The sequence below is a fragment of the Mastigoproctus giganteus genome, chromosome 1 (assembly GCF_048544385.1).
Source record: "Mastigoproctus giganteus isolate SK-2022 chromosome 1, ASM4854438v1, whole genome shotgun sequence".
In the NCBI taxonomy this organism is placed as follows: Eukaryota; Metazoa; Arthropoda; class Arachnida; order Uropygi; family Thelyphonidae; genus Mastigoproctus; species Mastigoproctus giganteus.
The window spans coordinates 75,383,668-75,404,534 of NC_143575.1; the positions used below are offsets into that span (position 1 = coordinate 75,383,668).

General features: G+C 38.9%; 1 protein-coding gene across 2 annotated transcripts in view; it reads right to left on the reverse strand.

Annotated features, from left to right (window-relative positions):
• The window catches only part of LOC150090897 (GTP-binding protein Rit2-like), a 130,146-nt gene that overhangs the window by 93,617 nt on the left and 15,662 nt on the right, over positions 1-20,867 (reverse strand). For both annotated transcript variants that reach the window (XM_090380552.1, XM_090380542.1), the window contains exon 2: positions 5,688-5,919. In XM_090380552.1, coding sequence (XP_090236678.1) covers positions 5,688-5,907 — 220 coding nt within the window. In that variant the 5' untranslated portion in view covers positions 5,908-5,919. The remainder of the gene's footprint in view (positions 1-5,687; positions 5,920-20,867) is intronic.

Genomic DNA, 20,867 nt, shown 5'->3' on the forward strand with positions numbered 1-20,867 from the left:
TTAGTGCAATTCATTATAAACAGGTAGTAAACTTGATCTTATTGCATTTGTGATAATACCGATAGCTGGAATTCTGTGGGAACCTCCACACGTGGTTCCCTCGGTGCATAGGCAGAACCGGAAATGGCTAGGGTACGTGGCAAACAAAATCGTTCATCCATACTACGGACAACTGCTTCAAAAATAGGATGCATGCATATACCTCTGACTCTATTCATGGTATTCTTACTGGATGAGCCAATCCGTAAACCTTCTAGCCACTTATGCTCCCAGTACCCATGCGCGTGGTCCACAATGATCGCATCCTCTGGGGAGATTTGATGCTGCTTCTCCGAAAAATGTTCGGCCACAGCAGACTTATAATCGGCGGTTCTTATAGCATTTAAATGCTCCCCCAGACGATCCCTCAGCTGTCATTTTGTTTCCCCCACATAACACTCCCCACAATCCGAACATTCTATTCTGTATACAACTACACTACTGAGGTCTTTTGGTATATGGTCTTTGACCTGGGATACAGCTGTGCACAGCCTCCGCCCGGGAAGCTGTACACAGCGTGTCTTATAACCCTTTAAAATTCTCGCTAAACGCTCAGTAAGGCCCGGATAGTAGGTGATGTATGCGGTACCACCCGGAACGATGGCTCCCTACGTTCAGACACTCCTCTACTATATCTATCCAGGATCCTCTGGGGGTATCCGCATTTTCTAAGGTCTGCCGTGACACGCTTAATTTCTTTTCTTTATCCTCAGAGGTGGTGCAGTGTGATCCTGCTCTATCAAATAGAGCTTTAAGAAACCCACACATGGGTTTCTTAAACACTGACGTCTGAAGTCTGGAACCCATCCTAGAGACCAATACATCCAAAAATGACAGGATACCGTATGTTTCCACCTCTGAGGTAAATTGTATGAATTGGGAGAAGCTATTAAGCCAGCAAACTGCATCATCCTCCCTCCCCTTCTGGACCAGGGCGAAAGTATCATCAACATATCTCTTCCAATTTCTAATAGGAAATAAACACCCACTAAAAACCCTATTTCTAACTCCTCTATGGCCAAATTGGCCACAGTGGCACTAATGGGCGAACCAATGGCCGTACCGTGACCCTGTTTGTACATAGTTCCTTGAAATAACATGGTAGTACTAGCCAGACATAATTCCACCTCAGCACAAATATCTTCTATACCAAGCAGTGATCTATTACCAAGTGAGACATCCTTGGTCAATGCCATTTTTACCCAATGTATTCCATGTTTAATAAGAATACATGTGAATAAAGCCATGAAATCAAAAGAGCTCATACTCTTTTGATGTCGTGTCTTAAAACCCTACTTTCTAACTCCTCCATGGCCAAATTGGCCACAGTGGCACTAATGGGCGAACCCATGGCTACCGTGACCCTGTTTGTACATAGTTCCTTGAAATAACATGGTAGTACTAGCCAGACATAATTCCACCTCAGCACAAATATCTTCTATACCAAGCAGTGATCTATTATCTATTACCAAGTGAGACATCCTTACACAATGTATTCCATGTTTAATAAGAATACATGTGAATAAAGACACGACATCAAAAGAGCTCATACTCTAATTATCATTTATAGTCAAATTCCCCACAAAATTTACAAACTCTCTACTGTCTTAAATAACATATTCGGACTGCCCCACTATGGGCGCAATTAATTTATCCAAGTACCCAGACAGAGCATAGGAGGGACTCCCTATAAATGATACTATGGGTCTCAGGGGTACTTCAGCCTTATGAATTTTTGGCAGTCCGTAAAACCTAGGGAGTTGACTACCTGTAGCATGTAATGCCCGGAAAGTCTCCTTGGAAATCTTCTCCGTATTCAACCAAGATTGCACTAATTTGTTGACTCGTTGTTTTATCCGAGACTAACCTTTAGTCTCGGATAAAGTTTCTAGAGTAGTGGAGTCGTATAGACAAAGACAAATGCCGACCAGGCTAGCCGGGTGGGTAAAGTGCCTTCCTGGTAACCGAAAGGTCGCAGGTACGAATCCCGCCTCGGGCTTGGATCAAAGTACTGCAAAAACCTTGGGAGGTGCATTATGGCCACAGAAGCCGATGCGGCAACAACTACCCAAAAAAAAAAAAAAAAAACCAGACAAATTATGAAATTCAATAGGTTGTTGAGTGAAAATGTAGTACAGCAATACGATAGGAACACTCATTTTATACATAATTTGAGTAATAGACAGCTCACTAAAGAACAGGAGGAAGTCCTAAATCTAGGCCCCAAGTTCATGCTTGTACTCCCCAAATCCCCCATTGCGGAGATAGCAATGAGTATTGAATGGGCCATCAATAAGTTTTCTGAGGCTCTAGCTAATGAAATCCAAGTTAAGTCTGCTGCGGTTTTGAGCCAGGTAAGGAGAGCACCCCCGAATATTAGCCTTAGTCAAAAGAAAGCCATAGAAGAGACGAAGGAATAGTAGTTCTACCAGTGGACAAAGGAAGATCAACGGTGGTCCTAAATACAGAGGATTATAATAAAAAGGCATTGGATCTTCTGCAAGATAACAATACTTACAAGGTGACCCAGAGGGACCCGTTGGTGGGCCTGGAACGGCGAGTCAACAAATTAGTGCAATCTTGGTTAAATACGGAGAAGATTTCCAAGGAGACTTTCTGGGCATGACACGCTACGGGTAGTCAACTCCCTAGGTTTTACGGACTGCCAAAAATTCATAAGGCTGAAGTACCCCTGAGACCCATAGTATCATTTATAGGGAGTCCCTCCTATGCTCTATCGGGATACTTGGCTAAATTAATTGCGCCCATAGTGGGGCAGTCCGAATATGTTATTAAAGACAGTAGACAGATTGTAAATTTTGTGGGGAATTTGACTATATATGATAATGAGAGTATGATCTCTTTTGATGTCATGTCTTTATTCACATGTATTCCTATTAAACATGGAATACATTGGGTAAAAATGGCATTGACCAAGGATGTCTCACTTGGTAATAGATCACTGCTTGGTATAGAAGATATTTGTGCCGGGGTGGAATTATGTCTGGCTAGTACTACTATGTTATTTCAAGGAACTATGTACAAACAGGTTCACGGTACGCCCATTAGTGCACCGTGGCCAATTTGGCCATGGAAGAGTTAGAAAGTAGGGTTTTTAGTGGGTGTTCGTTTCCTATTAAAAATTGGAAGCGATATGTTGATGATACTTTTACCCTGGTCCAGAAGGGGAGGGAGGATAATGCAGTTTGCTGGCTTAATAGCTTCTCCCAATTCATACAATTTATGTCAGAGGTGGAAACAGGCGGTACCCTGTCATTTTTGGATGTATTGGTCTCTAGGATGCGTTCCAAACTTCAGACATCAGTGTTTAAGAAACCCATGTGTGGAGGCCAATACAGCCACTACAACTCAGCATAAGTTGGACAATATAAGAATAGTGTAGTAAAAGTTCTATTTGATAGAGCAGGATCACACTGCACCACTTCTGAGGATAAAGAAAAGGAAATTAATTGTGTCATGGCAGACCTTAGAAAATGCGGATACCCCCCAGAGGATCCTGGATAGATATAGCAGAGGAGTGTCTGAACATGGGGAGCCATTCGTTCTGGTAGCCACCGCATACATCCCCTACTATCTGCGCCTTACTGAGCGTTTAGTGAGAATTTTACGGGGTTATAAGACACGCTGTGTACAGCTTCCCGGGCGGAGGCTGTGCACAGCTGTATTCCAGGTCAAAGACTGTATACCAAAAGACCTCAGTAGTGGAGTTGTATACAGAATAGAATACTCGGATTGTGGGGAGTGTTATGTGGGGGAAACAAAACGATGGCTCAGGGATCGTCTGGGGGAGCATTTAAATGCTATAAGAACTGCCGATTATAAGTCTGCTGTGGCTGAACATTTTTGGGAGAAGCAGCATCAAATCTCCCCAGAGGATGCGATCATTGTGGACCAAGCGCATGGGTACTGGGAGCGTAAGTGGCTAGAAGGTTTACGGATTGGCTCATCCAGTAAGAATACCATGAATAGAGACAGAGGTATATGCATACCTCTGTCTCTATTCATGGAGACAGAGGTATATGCATACATCCTATTTTTGAAGCAGTTGTCCACAGTACGGATGAATGATTTTGTTTGCCACGTACCCGAGCCATTTCCGCTTCCGGTTCTGCCCGTGCGCCGAGGGAACCACGTGGAGGAATACCATGTGTGGAGGTACCGTGAGCCTGTTATATAAGGAGATGTTGCAGGAAGTTTTATCACTGTTGAAGAAGGGAGCTGACGCTCTCGAAAGCTTCAGGTTTTTTAGCGTTTTTAATTTTTATATTTTAGCACATTTTATAGTAAATGATTTTATTATAGTTTTAGTATTCTGTAATATACAGCCATTAGTTTATTGTAAATTATAGTTAACTATATAATTTGTTTTTTCATATATATTTATTTGTAAATTTTAGTTACAGTAAAATTCATTTAATGGTTGGTGTATGAGTTCACTTATTTCCTAGACATTTAAAGAAACCAAACAGTAAAACTATATGGTATCTTCAGACTTTTCTCAAATACTGCAAGAAAGAAAAGTCTGTTTATATGGATTTATTTCTCATGGGCAATTAGTTTGCAATTATTACATTGCTTCTGGAGTTATTATGTTGCTTTTAAGCTGCTCTCAATGAATAGAACATTGAAAACAAAGAGCATATTGCTATACATCTTTTACACACCCCTGAACAGTTTCATATTTTTAAATTTCAACATACTAACCTCAAATACCAAGTAGTATCCTCTCGCAGAGAATTCACTTATCAGAATTAAACTATGATGTCTAATTATTATCTGATAATGCTACAGCCTACCTAACAGCTGTCAGGGAAGTGATATTTTTAAATAAACTGCACATACTCCTCATTTTTTCAAGGAGAGCTATTTATTTCAAAAATAGCCTAACTTTCTGTCACTTGTGCCCTCTATTTAACAAAGGCATTTGAGTGGTGTCTATGAGACTCTTTTTGTTTTAATTATAAAAAATTTATTTTTACCTTTTTTTTTACTGAATTGAAAACAATGACCTCTTAACTGTGATCTGCTAAAATAATAAAAAAAGTTTTTATCGTATTTTTTAGAATTTTCAAGGTCCCTCATCCCCTGGATTGAAACACAAATGCTCGTGTGGCATCTGGAAGATACAATATATTTCTGTATTCCTGTCAGTTCTTCATATTTAGCCAGTGAAACCAAAGCTCTAAGACAAGATTAGACACCTGTCACTGGCATCTTGCAGACACCATGTCGGAATGGGAATTACCTAGAAGAAAGTAGACACTTGGCACCTGTTAAATGCCAAACAAAAATTTAATGTTTCGTAATATATATTATATCGAAATGAAAGCAGAAAATACTGTATAAATAGCTAGGGAATACTGGTGAGTAAAGGTACACAGGAGGATTTGATTTCATTTAGAAATTTAAAAAAAGAACAGAAACATTTTAAAAAGGGGCATCTGCCAGATGCCGTACTAGCAACGAAAAGATAATGGAGACACCTTAATAGCTATTGGCTAAATCCATGTAAAGAAGCTTTTGTTTTTCATGTAGGTAATGGAACAGCATTAACCTCACTAACCTCAATGTATGTTCATACATATATAAAACTAATAAAAAAAAAAAATAAATACTATCAATCTTACCACTTTTTCCAACACCCCCATCTCCTAAAACTACAATCTTATATACTCTCAGTCCTCCTCTTGTTGTCTGGTTTTGATTTTCTGAATGCTGCTGTGTCATACTTGCTGCAGCAATGTCACTACCAGCTTGCATGTGACAAGTACTGTCAGGTATAGTTTGTTTCACTTGGTTTTGCTTAACTGGTAGAAGATCAGCACAGTTACAATTAATGCAGAACATGTAGTTTATTCCCTAAATAAACAAATAAAATTATCTATGAATGTGTTCATAGTATGATGCTCATACAAGACAGCAAGAAGCACAATTTATTAAACACTGAAAAATTATGAACTACTACTATTAGTGAAATAAAGACAATTTTTTATTATACCATAAAAAATTAATAAAAAAAATGCTTTAATTGAAAATACATATACATATCACTGCTCCACATTTTGTGGAGCAGTGATATGTATATGTATTTTCAATATAGGTTCCTCATGATACCTAAAAGATCTCTGAAGTGAGCATAAGCTCAAACCTAAAAGGTCTGGGCTCATGCTCACTTTAGAGATCACATTTTTATCCATAGGTTGACCTAAATTAATAATACTGTTTTAAAATGAATAATGGCATCACTGAATGAGGCAAATTCGCTATTTATTTAGTGGTAACCTTAGTAACCTTATGCAAAATAAACTTACACAAAGTAGAGAATAAGATATCACATCTAAATGTGATACCTTATTCTCTACTTTGTATAAGTTTACTTTGTGGTATATGTAAATAAAATTTTCAGTTAAACACATAACAAAAGTTAAGTGTATATTTAACTCCTCATAATGGTGGCCACCTGTTATCTGATGAGACCAGTAAGCCCCGAAGCATACTGTTGTGGCATGCAGTTGCTATTTGATGAGACCAGTAAGCCCCGAAGCATACTGTTGTGGCATGCAGTTGCTATTTGATGAGACCAGTAAGCCCTGAAGCATGCTGTTGTGGCAATGCCTTGAAGTTTTAAATGAATAGAGGATTCATCCGTTTTGATGATAACACTCAATTTAATATATTTGTAATTTAAGTCATGAATAATGGTCATCTCAAAAGCAAGTATAAGCCCATGCCTTGTAGCCATCACAAGAACACCAAAATTTCTCAAGACAATACAGAATGAAGAAATGCATAATATTATCTATAATCAAACTATTTCAATTTCAATTCTTTATTAAAATATTTAAGTCTATCTGCCAAATTATCAGTAATCAATCTGGACTGACATAATGTGGTTGCCTAACAAGCATAATGATGCCCACAGCATAAGCTCTATAGGCATTACAACATTGTACAACTCTATTGTTAAAATATACCATTCAATCAAAAATGACAGCTTCTTTACAGATAGTACAATGGAGATGGTGTTGCATCCAGCTGTATTGAAAAATTTACTTTCAGCATCCAGCTGTATTTAAAAATTTACTTTCAGTAAACAATCTGTCCAAAAGCATATACATAATTCTTTCAAAATATTTTAACTAAATTTACAATATACAGATGGACACTAACAAAAATAATGCAAAACTCAGACTCCACATAATAATAATTTCTTATCATGATACAAGTGTTGGTGTGGAATGGATAATCCATCTGACACTTCTTACTGAAAATTTTCTTTTCTTTTTCCTGGCCAATATAATACTTTTCTCCATAACTTTAAAAAAATATTATGATCATAATGGCGATACTTTTTTTTTTTTTTTTACTTCTTTCATAATTTAAGTGGATAAAAAGGCAGAATTTCATATACTATATCAAAAGCTTATAGCATTCCCACGTGCAAATATTTTTTAATAAAAAAATTTTTTTTCTGGTTATTAATATTAAGTGCTTTAAAAATAAATTGAATGTTCACAGTAACATACATTCAAATCTCTAATATTTATACAGAAAGCCAAACATTTTTACATAATTTAAAGATGGCTGTTGTTATTTATGTTGTTGTTATTTTGGTTTTTAGGGGCATTAGCAACTAAGGCCATATTGCTCCAGGGATTTGCGCTGGTCATTCCCTGACCTTTCTGCATCCTCCGTATTTGGTAGTCACGGGCTCGAACCCAAGTCTAAATAAGAAGCTTGTGCTACGCACTGCTGCTCCTGCCCACCTGGCTACGGAGGCGCCTACTTTAAAGATGGCTTAAGTATTACTATACAGTATTAAATAGCATTACTATTTAGTAATGTAAGGAAATGGAAGTTTTTACATCTGCCAAAAATAAAAAAAATATATGCTTCTGAACTTAACCAAACTCTCCACCTGTCTTTACTTAATTCATTCCAATAAGCTAAACTATACTGCACAAAGGTAAACTTCATGAGACCAGCCTTCTGTGGCTCTCTTAGTTTTTATATTTGTGCACTGTGGTTCTTGTCTCTCCTATCAGTGTAAATATCCTCCCTTGCTCATTTTACTGATCCCCTTCAGGACCTTAAATACCATAATCAAGTTTCTCCTATCCCAGAAGATAACTAGTTGCCAAGCTTTCAGCCATTCTTCATAAATTATAAACATAGATTAGCACTCCTCACTAATATGCCTACCCTTCTCTGAACCATCTATTAACAAGCCCTAATTCTTTTCTGTCATGAAGTATATTTAAACCCTCTCCGGAACTAATCTATAACTGCTAGATTTCTTAGTTGAATTCATCCAAATAACAATTTATGTACATTTTTTATAATAAAATGGATAAAACTCAACTGTCTAACTGACATGTTGGTGTATTTATTATTATTATTAGTCATATGGTGCAAGGAAGCCTGAGGCTTTTGCTGCACCAGCCAAAAAAAAAAAAAATTTCTAAGTTACCCAAGAGAAAGAGAGAGAGGGGGGGGGGGTAGAAGGGAATCACCAAGGAAGAGAAGAATGATGATATCCAGCTCAGGACCCTAGGTGTGCCAAGCCCATACTCACCAGAGGTGGGCCCTTATGCCAAAAAAACCAAGTAAAACAAATTTAAATACATATCAGAATCACACACGTGAATTTTAGTATTCCTCCATTATGACGTTCACTTTTTAATATCCATCATTAATTATTTTTTAATGGAAAAATATAGTCATAAAAATATTCCTGATGTAACCATGTATATGTTTAAAAAAAAACACAGTTGGAATGAAAATTTAATATACAGTTTTGGTTTCTCTTTTATTTTTTCACCTACTCAACACCCACTATTTTTGATTGAACAGTTGGTCGGGAGGTGTGTGTGTGTGTGTGTGTGTGTGTGTGTGTGTGTGTTAAGGATAAAAAATAAGGATTGGTGGAATAGGACCGGGGTATGTCTGCCAGGGGCAAAAGTTGATGATGTTGTAGAGCAGATATCATCTTTTAAGGACATAAAATGTGATACTGTTGTACACGTTGACACTAATGACCTTAAGAGTAAGAGATCTCCAGATTTACTTGACAAGTACAGGTCATTGCTGGAAAAAAAAAGTCGCGAGTTAGGGTTAATTTCAAAGTGTCTGCAATTCTGCCCAGACACAATAGGAAGGAGTATATGACGAGAGACTTGTCAATCAATTCGGCCCTGGAGAGATTGTGGAAGGCTCATGGGGTAGAATTTTTTTCAGTGTGGTCTCTGCATGCTAACAGGTGAGAGTGTATCCCATCCCTGTAGAAACAGTAAGTAGAAAGGGTGCAAAAATATTTGCTGATGTTATCGAGGCAATGTTAGGTGGGTCGGAAAACTGTCAGATTGGGCGGATCCACAGACTAAAAGTTTAACAGTAGCCGCAAGCACTGCTTGTATTGAAATGAGCAGCAGCCTAGAGAGCAAGTTGCTGGGGATTTTAAGAGCTGCTGGGAGTCATCACGGAACAAGTAAATACATGGGCTGTGTTAGGGTAACTAAGAGTAAGAACAAATGCATGTGCACTAATGACAGAAGTATAGTAAATAAAATTGATGAATTTGAAGTGCTGATCAAGACATCAAAGACAGATATTGTTGGGAAATCAGAGACGTGGTGTCATACAGATATAGGCAGTGCAGAATTGGAATTTGGGGAGTAAAATGTGTACAGAAATGACAGACAGGGTAGGAAGGGAGGAGGGTTTTTTTTTTTTTTTTTTTTTGATTTGGTACTTGTTGGCACATCGGCTTCTGTGGCCATATTGCACCTCCCAAGGTTTTTGCAGTACTTTGATCCAAGCCCGAGGCGGGAATCGAACCCGCGACCTTTGAGTTGCCGGGCAGGTACTTTACCCACTCGGCTAGCCCGGTCGGCTGGAGGAGGGGTTATGCTGTTAGTTAACACGGGTAGACAGTGCAATGTTGAGTCTGTTTGGTGTAACATAAACACTGGGAAGGGGAAAATGAGAGTAGGAGTATGTTATAGGCCAATTTTTTTTTTTTTTTTTTTATAGGCTAAATGACTCTGATGAGTAGAATGAACAGTTGTGTAGAGAAATAAAATGGGCCAGTAAATCAGAATGTCGTGTAATGGGGGATTTTAACTTTCCAGATGGACTGGAACTTGTGGGTTGGTCACTTGCAAACTGGCAAGACTTTTGTGGATTTATTGGAGGACTGTTTTCTGCAGCAACATGTTCGAGGGGCAACCAGAAGGAGTAATACCCTTGATCTGATTATCAGCGGTGATTATTCATGAAATTACAAATTTGCAGATAAAGGAACTACTGGGTGACAGCAATCACAGTATACTGATGTGGGATTTACATAAAGATGTAAACTACCATCAAGGGTAAAGGGTAGGGTTTTTTTTTTCGTAAAGATGACTACAGTGGTCTCAGACAGTTGTAATTTCTATACGGTGGGATCAACTGATGATGTTACCAAAAGTGAATTCTAAATGTTAAGCCTGCAGGGACTTAATTTGGAGGCTAATAGGCTTTCCATACCAACTAAGAAATACTGTTCAAGGTTCACACCTAAATGAATGTCAGATGAATTAATGAGGCTCGTGGCAGAAAAGAAAAATGCATGGGATGCATAAAAATTATCAGGCAACACAGAAGCCTAAAGCAGATATAAGCTAGTCTGTAATCAAGTCACAAAGGAGGTTAGGCAGGCAAAGGGAGATTACGAGAAATCGTTGGCAAAGGACGCAAAGAAAAACAGCAAAGAGTTCTTTACTTATGTAAACTCTAGAAGGAAGGGGATGAATCAGATTGGTCCACTTAACATATATGGTTCGATTATTGATGATCCTGCTGAAGTAGCTGATAAACTGAATGAGTATTTTGCATCTATATTCACACGAGGAGTTATTCAAGGAGGGGAATGCCAGAAGTTTATCAAATTCTAACAGGGAGATAAGCAATTTTGTAATAATTTGGAGCAAAGTGGAGGAGAAATTGTTGAAGTTAAACAAAAAAGGCACCTGGGGCAGATGGAATCTATCAAGGAGGTCTCATTTTAGGAAGGATGAAGGAGGCAACAAGGCAAGTAAGCAGAACCTTAGCCATAATTATGAGGCATCCTTAGAGTCAGGGGAGGTCCCAATGGTCTGGAGATTTGCAAATGTATCCCCAATTCAAAGGGGTTTCAAAGGGTGACAAAATAATTATAGACCTGTTAGTTTAACTTCAGTTCTGGGGAAAATAATGGAGTCACTGGTTAAAGAGATGATACAGGATCACCTAGACAAGACAGCAGTAATAGTTCAGACACAGCATGGGTTTGTTTAGGGGAAGTCTTGTCTGAACAATTTGATACTACGATGTAGTCACAAAGGAACTGGATGCAAAAAATATTTTTGATATTATATACTTGGATTTCAGGAAAGCTTTTGATACTGTTACTGCAATGGATAAAGAAAGGGATGGTTGAGTGGGAGACAGCAGAGAGTGGTAATAAATGGGCACTGCTCTACGTGGTCTAATGTTATTAGCGGAGTCCCCCAGGTCAGTGCAGCTCATTGTTGATTGTGTATTTATCAATGATATTGATGAAGGTATATCAGACCTAATATCCAAGTTTGCAGATGATACAAAGTTTGGCAGGGTTGTTAATGGCAGTAAAGACAGTATGATACTGCAACAGGATCTAGAAAAGTTAGGCAGATGGGCTGAGAAGTGGCAACTGAAGATTCAAATGCAAAGTACTGCATATTTGTAGCAGTAACCCAAGAGAAATGTACCAACTGTGTGGTACTACATACTACACACAGGGAGGTGGTGAATTAAAAAGACCTGGGTGTAATTGTGCAGTCAGATATGAAGTTCTCTGAGTAGTGCAGACGGCTGCCAGAGCAGGTCATGGAGTTTTGTCATAGTGTGCATAGTGTTAGGGTCGGGCGCCACCTGTGGTTTCCCACATCTGCGCCATATGTACACTGTGAAGAAATACAGAACACTGTAAATGCCAGAAAAAGTGTAGTGTGTTGAATGTGTGTTGGGTTCTGTTGTGTGTCCTGGCATTTGGCCGCAGGACCCCAGATGGGACCCCACGTTGCCCGCACACACCACTAGGAGGTAGCCAGGCTGCCCATTATTCTCTGGCAGGTCTCCGTCAGGGTCGCCTGAGCTTCCTGAACGGAGACCAATTAAAAAATAAATAAATAAATAATAATAATAAAAAATAAATAAAAAATAAATAATAATAATAATAAAAAAACCAATAATAATAATAAATAAAAAATAATAATAATAAAAAATAAAATAAAATAAGTAAATAAATAATAAAAATAAATAAAAAATAAGGTAGAGTGCGGCAGTACAGGGTGTACGGAAGAAGATGGGGGATGAAAGTAAGGGTAAGGGGATGTAGGTAAGGGCATCCCGTAAATTGACAGTGGAGCATATGCCCCACCAGGAGAAAAGGGGGAGGGGATAACTCCAGAAGGGTAGAAAAACCACTCAGCGAGAGTGCTGGGTGTGACTTATATTTTGCGGTGGAGTGGTCAAGACCACTGGAGCCTACCCAATCATATGGAAAGTTAGCAGGTAATCCTACTCTGGATGTTCCAGGGTTAGCAAGTCGATGCTGGTAAAACAGTCAAGTACAGATTTTTTATTTCAAGTTTGAGTAAGTCCTTTACAGGTTTCTATCCCTGGCTTGAGTTGGTTGTAGAGTCCTGCACCTAGAAAAGAGGTTCTGTGCATACTCCGTTAATGATTTGTAATATTGTTCTTCAGAAATTAGCAGGTGCTCCTGTCCTTGAGGTAATGGAGTTTTGTCAATGATATATAGGAATTTTGATAGCAGAGACAAGGCGGTGATTATCCCTTTGTATAAGGCAATGGTCAGGCCATACCTTGAGTGTGGCCAGACCTGTATACCAGTCTGGAGGCCTCATTTTAGGAAGAATGTAGAGCTGCTGGAACAAGTACACAAGTACAGAGAAGAACAACAAAGGGTTGCTCTTATGAAGAAAGTAGTAGTAGTAGTAGTGGCATGTGATGCAAGAAAGCAAGTGTATGAGCTTATGCAGCATCAGCCAAAAAAAAAAAAAAAACATCTCACACCATTCCCTCCAAATGCTTGTCCAGTTCCAGCCTAAATTTATTTAATCTATCAACTTCCACAATGACAGATGGAAGTTTGTTCCAGCAATTAACCACCCGCTGGCTAAAGGCAAATTTCCGCACATCTATTCTACATGTCTTTTCTTAATTTGAATTTATGTCCCCTTAGGTTCGTAATCTGAACAAGTGGAAGGATCCCATCGGAATTCAGCGTGCTCAACCCATTCAAGGCCTTATACACCTCAATCAGATCACCGCGCAGTTGCCTAGTCTCCAGCCACTGCAAATTTGCAGAACTTAAGCCTCCCTTGGTAAGAGGATCCCTTCATTCCCCTCACCAATCTTGTTGCCCTTCTCTGTACACATTCAAGCAAATCTACATTTTTCCTAAAATGAGGCCTCCAGACCTGTACGCAGTACTCAGGTATGGCCTGACCATTGTCTTATACAGATGGTCAATCACCTCCTTTTCCCTGCTAGCAAAATTCCTATATATCATTGACAAAACCCCATGACCTGCCCTGGCAGCCTGTCTGCATTACTCAGAAAACTTCATAACTGACTGCACAATTACTCCCAGGTCTTTTTCATTTTCTACCACCTTAAGTGTAGTACCACACAGTTGGTACGTTTCTCTGGGGTTACTTCTACCCATATGCAGTACTTTGCATTTGTCAATGTTAAACTTCAGTTGCCACATCTTAGCCCATCTGCCCAAATTTTCTTTATAATAGATTGCACTAACTGAAAAGCCCAATAAACTGGAAACTGCAAATTGTTTTTATTGTTTTATGGTAGTGACCTCCAGAAATGTGCTGTAGAAAAATATCACAAAAGGCATTCAAAACTGATTCTTATAACTGAACATATGATAACGATGAAAGTGTAGTGCATTTTAATGATTTGAATTGGTTTTTTGAAATTTGATTCTATAAAGCAACTGATTTTACTAACCAGTGATTGGCTAACGATTACTAACCAGTGATCGGCACCTACACAATGCACCACAATTATAGGGCAGCTTTTTTTCATATAAAAGGTGCATAGTATATACTGGAAAATATTTTACATAAAGTATTTTACATAAAATTAATATAATTTTCATATAAAAATCACCTCTTAGAGAGATAAATAGCTTAATTATACAGCAAACATTTCAACTTCCGAGATCTTGGAATGAATTACCAAAAAATAACGTGTTATTGGGTTTGCTGTATGATATTTTCACGATACGATGGTGTCTCTAGAACGGATTAATATCGTAAAGCGGGAGTTGATTGTATTGTTAGTATTAGTATTATTATTACTGGTGGTAAATGATGTAAGGAAGCAAGCTTATGCAGCATCTTCAAAATTAAAAAAAAAACTGCTATATACACCTAGATGACATATATAGTTTTTTCCCCCCTCTAAAAAAAAACTATATACGTCATCTAGACAAAAAAAATTTGCCTATAATTTAAGATTACGTCTGTTCATGTGTGTCCTGGAAAGAATAAGGCTGCTATCAGCATTTAGTTTACTCAATCCATTCAAAGCATTAAATATTTCATCACCTTGCAGATGTCTAGTTTCCAAGTGCCACAATTTGCAGAACTGAAGTCTTTCAGGGTAAAACGACTATTTTTGTATCCTCAACTAAACTTATTTCTCTACTCTGCATCCATATCAAGTCTGCTGTATTTTTGATTATGTAGGTTTCATAATTTAATAAATTTGAGTGAAGTGTTTCTCTTAAAAGTTGCTTATTTCTGAATTAAAAAGCACAAAGAAAATGTTTTTGAGGTTTTGGAGCTGACATTTCTTCAGAAAATTATTCTGCTTGGAGTGCACACTGATTTAGTTGGTGTAAGTGAGGTCCTGGGAATAGGCCAGGTAATCAAAATGAAAATGCTGGTTAATCCAAAGTTACATTTTCATATTAGAGAAACAATGAATAAAAAATATATTCATAAAGTGGGAAGCCATGAAATTGGGTCTTTCATTAAGCATAAAGAATGATAATTTCATCTAACATGACCTGCAGAGCATCTTACATGGGTGTGAAATTATTGGAAATAGTTAAAATACTATCCTTGAGGTTGTCGCAGACGTTCTCTCAGATATGCCAGACAAGCGGTACTTGCTACCTGGGAGTCTAAAACGCTGATGGAACTGATATTCGGGTGACACTCAAGTCAAGTGGACCCAATTTCGGCGAAGTCCGGACGGTCTGTGACAGCCAAATCCTCTGCTTGCACCTTCACGATGGTGGGACTGTTAGTAATCCTGGTGGGACTGTTAGTAATCTATGTTACCAGGCAGTAGATGACTCTCATCAACCGGTGAAATACCACCACTTTGCTTATTGGAGGCTTGAAGTGGTGGAACCCATGTTTAGTCTCTAGAGCTAAGTTCCGGTCAACCCTTCCCTGTCTCTTCCATCATGCAATATGATTGATGACTTTTGGGGTTATGATGAACGTCGTGGCGAGATCCAATATTCCTTACATTTCGAGAGTAAAGCTCTAAAACGGTGTTCGCAGGCCGGCCGCTAGTTAGTACACCAGACCGAACCTATTGGTAACTCTCTAGGAGGCTTCCGGATCAGCTAGTGTATAATCTTGCTACCTCTACTCTGCCAGATAGTGACTGGAGGGAGTTCGAGTAGTGTGTATGCGGGGAGCATTGTCGAGGCCACGTTATGTCAAGGATCTGGGTATATTCTTACCACGTGTACGCCATATCCAAAAATTTCATTACTTCATACAGCATGTCCCACCCACTTTTTCTTACTATTGAATACACCATGAATTGTCAAACTAATAGAGCAAGCTTATCTGTGAAAAGATCTAAACCTCCCAAGCACTTCTTAATTCATTTCACAAATATACGTGGTCTCAATTCTAATCTCAACGATGTCCATTTCCACTTGCAGTCTGCCAAACCCCATGTACTTTTTCTGACAGAATCTCAGTTATCGGTTGATTCAACTATCGCTCATCTCAGATGCCCAAATTATTCGCTGTATGATTCCTTTCGCCTCAAAGGTGGTACTTGTGCATATGTCCGTTCTGATATTCCCTGTCAGAGACTTGGCAATTTGGAATCTCCTCTCTTTGATCTTCTCTGGCTTAAAATCTCTCTAAAACATTGTGTCAAATTCATCTGTTGTGTCTACCGTTCTCCCAACTCCACTAATCACTTGGAGCTCTTTGACTTCCTCTCTTTGCAACTTGACTTTCTCCAGTCCAACTTTCCTAACAGTGAGGTAATTTTTCTTGGTGATTTTAATGTTCAGAACTCCAGCTGGCTTCCATTTTCTAGTCACACCGATCCAGCAGGTCGAGGTGCTGAGGCTTTTGCAATTACTAATGACCTAGCACAGATTGTTCATTTACCTACAAGAATACCGGACAATCCTAATCATACAGCCAATATGCTTGATCTTTTTCTCACAAACAACCCCTCTAAGTACACGGTCGAAGTGAGAGGTCCTTTAGGCACTTCAGATCACAACTTGGTGATTGTCTCTTCCCAATGGAACCTTTATCTCATGGCTATTCCCAACTTCGTGTTTTTGGCATTACAAAATTGGATGACCTGCGAGACTTCTTTTCTTCTTTTCCTTCGTCGGATTACTGTTTCAAAACTTCTGATGTCAACATTTGCTCAGATCGTGTCAGTGAAATTATTCTTGCAGGAATGGAATCCTTTATCCCACACTCCACTTTAAAATCTCGTCCTTTATGTAAACCTTGGTTTTCCAATAAATGTGCTAAGGCTGTTCAAGAGAAGAATGTTGCATATCGTAATTGGCTTGTTTCTAATTCTTCAGTTTCATTTTCTGCCTACACCAAAGCTCGCAACAATTATAAAGCAGTTATTAATCAGTCTAAACTAGAGTTTGAACAGGCTAAGAGTAGAAAACTTGCTTCTTGCCCTAATTGTAGCCGAGCATTTTGGTCTCTTGCCAAAGCTATTGGCCGCAACTTTTGCCCATCTCTGCTCCCACCTCTGTCCAAACCAGATGGTTCTGTTGTCACTTCAGCCAAGGATAAAGCTGACCTGCTAGCATCCCATTTTTCTTCCAGCTCATGTATTAATGATCTTGGTAAAACACCTTCCACCATTCCCAACACGCTCCATTCAATGCCTCCTGTGGTCTTCCGTCAAAAGGATATCAGAAGGATTTCGACGAATCTTGATGCTAAGAAAGCTCCAGGTCCTGATGGTATTTCTCCATTTGTTCTCAAAACCTGTGCTCCTGAACTTACTCCTATTCTTTGCAGCCTTTTTTCACTTTCTTATTCCAAAGGTGTTTTTCCTACTGCTTGGAAATTTGCTCATATCCAGCCAGTTCCTAAAAAGGGTGACAAATCCCTCCATCCAATTACCGCCCCATTGCAATTACTTCTACTCTTTCTAAAGTAATGGAGAAATCAATTAACCGCCAACTCTTAAACTACCTAGAAACCTTCCGTCTGATCAACGATCGCCAGTATGGATTCCGTCAGTGTAGATCCACTGCTAATATTCTGGCTTATGTTACCCATTTATGGACTAATTCAATGGAAAGGTTCGGTGAAACACAAGTAGTTGCTCTTGTCATCTCAAAGGCTTTTGATCGTGTTTGGCATAAAGGTCTTCTAAACAAGCTTCCATCTTATGGTTTGTCAACTGTTTTTAGTAATTGGTTATCCAGTTTTCTCTCTGATCGCTCACTGAGGGTGATGGTAGGTGGCTCTCTGTCTTCTAACTTCTCCACTAATGCCGGTGTCCCCCGAGGTTCAGTTCTTTCCCCCACTCTTTTCCTCTTGTATACTAATGACCTTCTTCCATTGACTGGAAATCCTATCCATAGTTTTGCCAATGATAGCACATTGCATTCCACTTTCCATTTTAAGAAGCCTTGTCCTGCTCAATCAGCTTCAGCTTCTCGAAAATCTGCTACCAATTCCTTAAATGGTGATCTTCAGGTAATTCTCCAGTGGGGCAAAGACAACTTAGTTGATTTCAACCCTTCCAAAACTCAGTCTTGTCTTATATCTTGCAAAAAGGATTCTTCTGCTCCTATGCTTATCTTTAGTGACACTCCAATTTCTAGGCAAAATGATATATCTGTTTTGGGGATTACCCTGACTTCTAATCTCTCTTGGCCAAGCACATTACAAATATTGCTTCCTCTGCATCTAAAAAACTTGGTTTTCTCTTTCGCTCTCAGCGTTACGTTTCTTCCAAACAGCTGCTCACTCTGTATAAATCACAAATCTGCCCTGCCATGGAATATTGTTCCCACATCTGGGGTGGTGCCCCCAAAACCTCTCTCACGCTTCTTGATTCCATTCAGAAGAGGGTAGTTAGGTTAATTAATGATTCATCTCTAACAGAGTCTCTCCACTCGCCTTCTCATAGACGTACTGTTTCTGCTGCATGCCTCTTCTACAGATACTTCCATGGGCACTGTTCTTCTGAATTGGCTTCTATAATTCCCGCTCTCTCTCTCTCTCTCTCTCTCTTTCAAAAAGGTCCGAACACGTGCCGCCACCAGCCAACATCCATTTACTGTCCAACTTCAAACCCACTGAACCAACTTTTCATCTTCCTCATTTATTCATTCAACTGCAGTTTTCTGGAACAACCTTCCTTCATACGTATTTCTTGAAAATTACAATCTACAGAAGTTCAAGTCCAATGTCAACAAATATCTTCTTTCGTCTTCTCAACCTCCAACCCAAGCACGGTACTAAGTACTATAGGTTCTAATACCTCTCGTGTTTGAGGTTCACATAAAAAAAAAAAAAAAAAAAAATCTACATACAGTGGGGCCCCAACTTACGATGACATCGACATCCGATATTCTCAGGAACCGATATACCTTCTATATAATCGTTTATTTTAAGCCAATGATATTTGCAGGTGCTGATGGCTTTCCAATATAGCTGGAATGATACGTGTGTGGAAATTTTCAGATGCGTGCCGCACGGAACATCACTCGTACCATTATTTTCAACCAATTAGCGTATTTTTTATTGTTCAACACATGGTGTGTGAAACATCTCTCGTATGATTGTTTTAGATCTATGATGATCTGAAACTTAAAGCTCCATCAACCAGTGACAGTACTATGCACTTTGAAGACTTTAAAGTTAGCAGAGGCTGGTTTGAGTACTTCAAAAAAAGGGTGAATATCAAAAGTGTTGAAAGGCTTGGGGAGGCATCCAGTGCTGTTAAAAAATAGCTGAGACTTTTAAAATTGAATTCCAAGAGTTTGTTGATCAGGAGGGTTATCTTCCCCAGCAGGTCTTTAACATTGACGAAACCGGCCTCTTCTGGAAGCAAATGTCCAGGAGAACGTACATCACTAAGGATGAGGCTAGTTTACCTGGGCATGAGCCTATGAAAGATAGGCTCACTCTCCTGTTGGGTGCCAATGCTTCTTGAGATTTTAAGCTGAAGTCTTTGTTTGTATATCACTTTAACACCCCCAGTATATTTAAACAACAAAAGGTTAACAAAGGCATGCTGGGAGTGTTTTGGTGCAGTAACAAGAAGGCCTGGGTTACAGGATATGTCTTCAATGAATGGGAGCTTGAAGTTTTTTGTCCTTCAGTGAAGAGTTATCTTGAGAAAAATAAGCTTCCTGGGAAGGCACTGCTCCTGCTGGATAATGTGCCAGTCCATGATCTCAACCTTGTTCAATCTCTTGAGGTGCAATTTGACTTTGTTCAAGTCAAATTTTTGCCACCCAACACCACTCCTCTTCTTCAACCAATGGACCAGCAAGTGATTGCAAACTTCAAGAAAATCTACACCACGAAAATGTTTGCAAGTTGCTTTGCAGTGACCTCTGGTGAAAATGCTGTCACCCTCAAAGATTTTTGGAGGTCGAAGATCAACATGCTGGATTGTGTGAGGCTGATTGTAAGTTCTTGGAATGACGTTTCCACCAGGTGCTTAAATTCAGCCTTGAAAAATATCTAGCCTTTAATTATCCATAACATTGACGGATTTGAAAGTGATGGTGTTTTGACAAATGATATTGTCACTCTTGGTAAATCAATGTGTCTGGAGTTTAGCAAAGAGGTTGTGGAGGACCTTATTGATGCTCATGGGTGTGTGCTAACAACAGAGGAGCTACAAGAGTTGGAGAAAATTATGGAGAGTGACACTGGAGAGGAAGAAAAAGACCCCTATAAAGTGTCAGCTGAAGACTGTCATTTCTTGTTGGGGGCATTTAAGCGAAGTGGTAAAAAAACACCCCGATGTTGAAAACAAGGAACTCATGATATGCAAAATGGAAAACGAGGTCATTTCTTACTTCAGGAAGCTACAAAAAAAGTCATAAAAAACATATAAACTTTGGACAGTTTCGTTGCCAGTAGCAACAAAAGACTGAAAAGACACCTAACACTTGATATAGTCCACCACCACCACCACTACGCCACCACTGATTTCATCAGTTCTGCACTTAAAGTCCAAGTTAAAAGCTAATTTATTGTTTTTTTATTTTAAGATATTTTATGACTATTTATTAAATAATCTTTATAAAACACAAATTTTAATGTAAAAATGAAGTATAACATGTAAGAAATACCTATTTCATGTGTTTTTGTGGAATGAATTACAGGAAATCAATATATTTATTGGTTTCAACTTACAATATTTTCAATATACAATGGGTTTTGTGGAACGAATTACCATTGGATGTTGGGGCCCCACTGTAGTTCTAA